This window comes from Pteronotus mesoamericanus, unplaced genomic scaffold (assembly GCF_021234165.1).
Source record: "Pteronotus mesoamericanus isolate MK-2021 breed Mesoamerican mustached bat unplaced genomic scaffold, CSHL_Meso_final contig_181, whole genome shotgun sequence".
In the NCBI taxonomy this organism is placed as follows: Eukaryota; Metazoa; Chordata; class Mammalia; order Chiroptera; family Mormoopidae; genus Pteronotus; species Pteronotus mesoamericanus.
Genome location: NW_026555077.1, coordinates 11,702,862 through 11,706,872, shown reverse-complemented (window position 1 = coordinate 11,706,872; position 4,011 = coordinate 11,702,862). Strand labels below are relative to the sequence as shown.

Genomic DNA, 4,011 nt, shown 5'->3' with positions numbered 1-4,011 from the left:
TCTCAACCTCTCCTAGACCTATGATTCAGGTCCTTTTCTTTCAGGAATGCTCTGCATCTAGCCTTTGACCTTCTGGATAGCCGACTCTTTCTAACTGCTCCCTCCTTCACCAATATAATGTATATTATAAAAAGGAAAGGGGGATGGGATAGCTTGGTCCTCACGCTACTGGAAAAGTACTTGAAATTCCTTGCATTCCTTTGCATTTAACAGCGTGTTTACCTAATCACTAGCTTATTAGGATTAACACAAGTCATTGCTTCAAGCTTATTCAATGAAGATAAACTGACTCTTATAGACGCCAAGATTTTTCTTTCCTGGTTTGATCCCAACCAGGGGCAAATTTTTTAGTTCACCTGTTTTCAAAACAATATTGGTAAAATACGAAGTTGTAAACAAGGGACTGTTTAGGACACATTATCCAACCATACTTAATCTTACCCATCGATGTACATATGTGCAGGCTTGGTTATGGACTCTATTCATTAAAGTTTCTCTCCTCTACTGAAGTTACATACACAATAATGTAATGATTAAAATGATCAACGACTCTACTAGACCCACCTCACAGTGATTGGATGATGAAGACCCTTAGGTTTTGATTTTTTATATAAACAAGGCATTATTATTTAAATCACAAACTTGGCTTCAGATTCCTTCTTGTGCTTCTCAGTACTGGGTGTTCAATAGTTTTTTATGCAGGCTATTTTAAATGCAAAGATCTTTCTTTACTGATGATATAAAAGCCACCATTGTCTTACTTTTGTAGGTTATTTCCCTGCTCTATCCCAAGTACCTAGACCAGAATTTGGCACAAATTAAGACACTCAATAAATCTGGTTTGAATGCCTGAGTGGATAAATTAGATTGTTCCCAATGACTTTGGGCAATCTCTAAAAATATTGAATGCCATACATTCAGATATTAGGTAAATATTTCTTTATTAAATGATTAATTCCATAAATAAATTCTTTTCACTGAATATAAAATTAAAATCATTTACAAATTATTCCAGTATTACATTTCCCCACCCTCCCGGAAAGCTACATTTAGATAAATAAAAACATTCAGTCTTAAAAACACCTGATTTCTGTTTGCAGTTTAGAGCGCAGATAGCTGCCTCTCACAGACACTCACAGAGTGTCGCCTTCAGGAGAGGATGGAACCCCCTCCCACTTATTTCTGTCAAAGGATGAAGGCTTTAATTGTCCAACTAATCTTATTATCTTTTACAATTGCAGAACTGAAGGGAAAAAAGCCTACAGAAAAAACATGCTTCCCAAATAATTTACAAACAGAAAACAGAACGTCATCAATACCACAAGCTCCAAAATGAAGCAGTAACGCGTGCTCCAATATTATGAAGCAAAGTATTTTCCAATCGCGGCTGCATTAGTGTCCATCTGCACCAGCATACCTGGCAGTTTTGAAATACCTCAGTACTACTCAAGAATGAGCAATACATCCCTTCTACAATGGGTCCCTTCACGCCACCGCCCCCACCCCGTCTCCGTGATTCTGGCACTCTTCCCCCGTTTGTCCACCCTTGTGCCGGAAACCCAGCTGACATTTAGTCCCTAAATTTGTGAATGTCATTGAACAGCCTGTAGAAGGGAAATGCGGCCTCGCTGGCATGCGGGCAGTTGTAGTTGCATTTGCAGGACTGGATCATCATAACGTTCTTGGAAAACATCTCCCCATCTTCACAGCGGAAGCGCATCTTCACAGTCCTGGTCTGCTGGGGGGTGCAGCATCGGCCATCCACACAGGATCCGCAGTACTTGGGCCGGTATTTCTTCACACTTGAACATCCAGCATAAGTAAACTTGACTGGTTCTGAAGATTTCTTGGTCTTACTGCATTTCTTGCCCTTCTGTAAGAAAGACAAGAGAAGAAAAGTTAGGGGCAATGATTCTCTTTCTTGGAAGAGAGGTTCACATCTCACCCAGCTGCCCAGGGACAGTCCACCTGCCACTGCAGGAACTTACTTTGAGGCTGCTGTACATCGGCTGTCCACAAGGCCGCACTTCACAAATCCGGGTTTCTTTCACCAGGCGGCATTCAGGGTTGTCATTGGTAACTCGTGTAGAGATACCAGTTCCACAGGTCTTGGAGCACTGGGACCATGAAGTTGTTTGAACGATACATTTCTGGCCGTGTAAAGAAGGGTTGTATAGGATCCGAGGTTCCGTTCCAAAAACTAGAGAGACAAATAAGAGGGAAGATTTCTCAGAGGCTTACTGACAACAGGTTCAAGTCCTCATTTCTATAAAGCATCAAACTAGGAATGTATTTCAGTACCGTGCCTTAAGGGCTCAGTCTCAACTTACCTGGCAGCTGCTTCAGGGAGCCACCTTCTCCAAATGCAATTAATTCATTGTTTCTCGTTAACTCCACCTCTGAAGCATCAAATGTGGGCCCCTTGCCCAGGAAATCATCGCTGTCCTCCATGGCGTCCTTGGCGCCATCATCACAGACCCACTTCTCACAGCACTGCCCGGTAACTTTGACCAGTCGAGGGTTGGGACAACCCAAGTTGGGGAGAGAAAGTTCTTGGGGACACAGAGGAATGCACCCCACGGCGCCGTCAATACATGTGCACTGATGTTTACAATTGGGCTGGAAACTTTCCCCGTTTTGGTAGATTCTGGAGTTATATTCACAGGGTCTGCCCTCTGACTGAGCTGCAAAGAGCACCAAAAGAGAAAGGGAGAAGAGAATAAAGTTAAGATTCCGAACCACGGCCTGAAACTCATACATATTTTCTGCTGTTAAATTCAATTTATGGTAAAGTTCCCTACAATTCCCCGGAGACTCCAGACCAGAACAATAAGTTAGTCAGGAATCACTTTTCCGTATGCGCTTTTCGTTGGGCCCAGACACACTGAATTGCATTCCAGACTGCTGAAATCATGTGCCTTTCTGCCAAGCTACCAACAACAAAGCATCACCATACATGGTCTCAAAATTACTAAACTTCTGGACTACGGGGACTATTATTTTTTTAAAGGGGCCAAACCACAAGCATCTTACCTCTGCAGATCCCCTTCAGAGCAGTGGAGCTGGCGCCGAAATTGCATTCCAGCCCCTTGGTGTGGTCGCAGGGCTGCATTTTGCTGCAGTCCTCGTTGAGTTGCTTGGCGCAGACCTTACAGCAGCCGCAGCCGTCCCAGACCAGCCCGACTCCCGGGGCGCACTTGGGCGCCTCCAGGGGGCAGTGGCAGGAGTCGGGGCAGGAGTCCGCCTGGAGGAGAAGGAGAGTCGCGTGAGACTCGGCGCAGCGAGCAGAAGCGCTCGGGGAAGGGACGGGAGTCTCTGATCCTGTCCAGCCAGCCGGGCCACCCCGGGAAGGGCTGCGTCGGCCAGGAGGCCCCAGACGCATCTTTAGGGGGAGTTTAAAGAAAAAGCTGCCCTGAAACGCCCCGGAACTTTTTAGTTTAGTCCTTTTTTTCTACCGTGGGCAACCTAGGGAAAGGACTAGGCACTGGGAGAACGGACACGGAAGCGGAGGCAGAAGAACTCACCGACGTGACCCAGGAGACGACGACGAATAAGGCGACGGCAAGCGTCCTGGCCGCGCGGGAGTTCATTGTGGCGCGCAGGAGTCCAGGCAAGCACAGAAGCAAAGACGCCAACACACCGGTGCGCAGCGTACAGACACTGCGCGGCTGGGTCGGGGCGGCGGGTGCAGTGGGCCGGGTGGCAGGCAGGCGAGGGCCGCGGAGCCGTGCGGGCTGCGGGCGTCCTTCTGTCGAGGTCCTTCCCGAGGAGCGCAGGGATCGGGCGCTGCTCCTGGCCGCTCTCGCTCGCAGTCTGCTCCAGCGCGCAGAGCCCGCCTTTTATGTTGGGCCGGCCGCGGCGCCGCGTGTTGCAGTGACGTCGGCTCTGTCTGCGCGTTCCAGAATTCTCAAACATCTCAGGAATGTGGTTGGCGCGGGCTGCTGCCAAGCGCCTCCCCCGGCTCCGTTGCACCTTCCCCCCTTCTTCTTCTTCTTTTTTTTTTTTTTTTTT

The 4,011-nt window shown here is 47.7% G+C and overlaps 1 protein-coding gene across 1 annotated transcript; it reads right to left on the bottom strand.

The window, feature by feature from the left end:
* Positions 1-920: 920 nt before the first annotated feature.
* Positions 921-3,804, bottom strand: CCN1 (cellular communication network factor 1). Its single transcript, XM_054566835.1, has 5 exons — positions 3,525-3,804; positions 3,034-3,244; positions 2,331-2,684; positions 1,989-2,200; positions 921-1,873 (listed from the first exon to the last, which is right to left on the bottom strand). Exons 1-5 carry the CDS (start codon positions 3,588-3,590, stop codon positions 1,571-1,573), a joined length of 1,146 nt encoding a protein of 381 aa, XP_054422810.1. The 5' UTR covers positions 3,591-3,804; the 3' UTR covers positions 921-1,570.
* Positions 3,805-4,011: the final 207 nt, after the last annotated feature.

Excerpts from the sequence above, each read along its gene's own strand:
- CCN1 (XM_054566835.1), bottom strand. The coding sequence starts at position 3,590 with ATGAACTCCCGCGCGGCCAGGACGCTTGCCGTCGCCTTATTCGTCGTC. Across the intron at positions 3,245-3,524 it reads TCGTCTCCTGGGTCACGTCG|GCGGACTCCTGCCCCGACTC; the intron begins GTGAGTTCTTCT and ends CTTCTCCTCCAG. Across the intron at positions 1,874-1,988 it reads CGATGTACAGCAGCCTCAAA|AAGGGCAAGAAATGCAGTAA; the intron begins GTAAGTTCCTGC and ends TCTTTCTTACAG.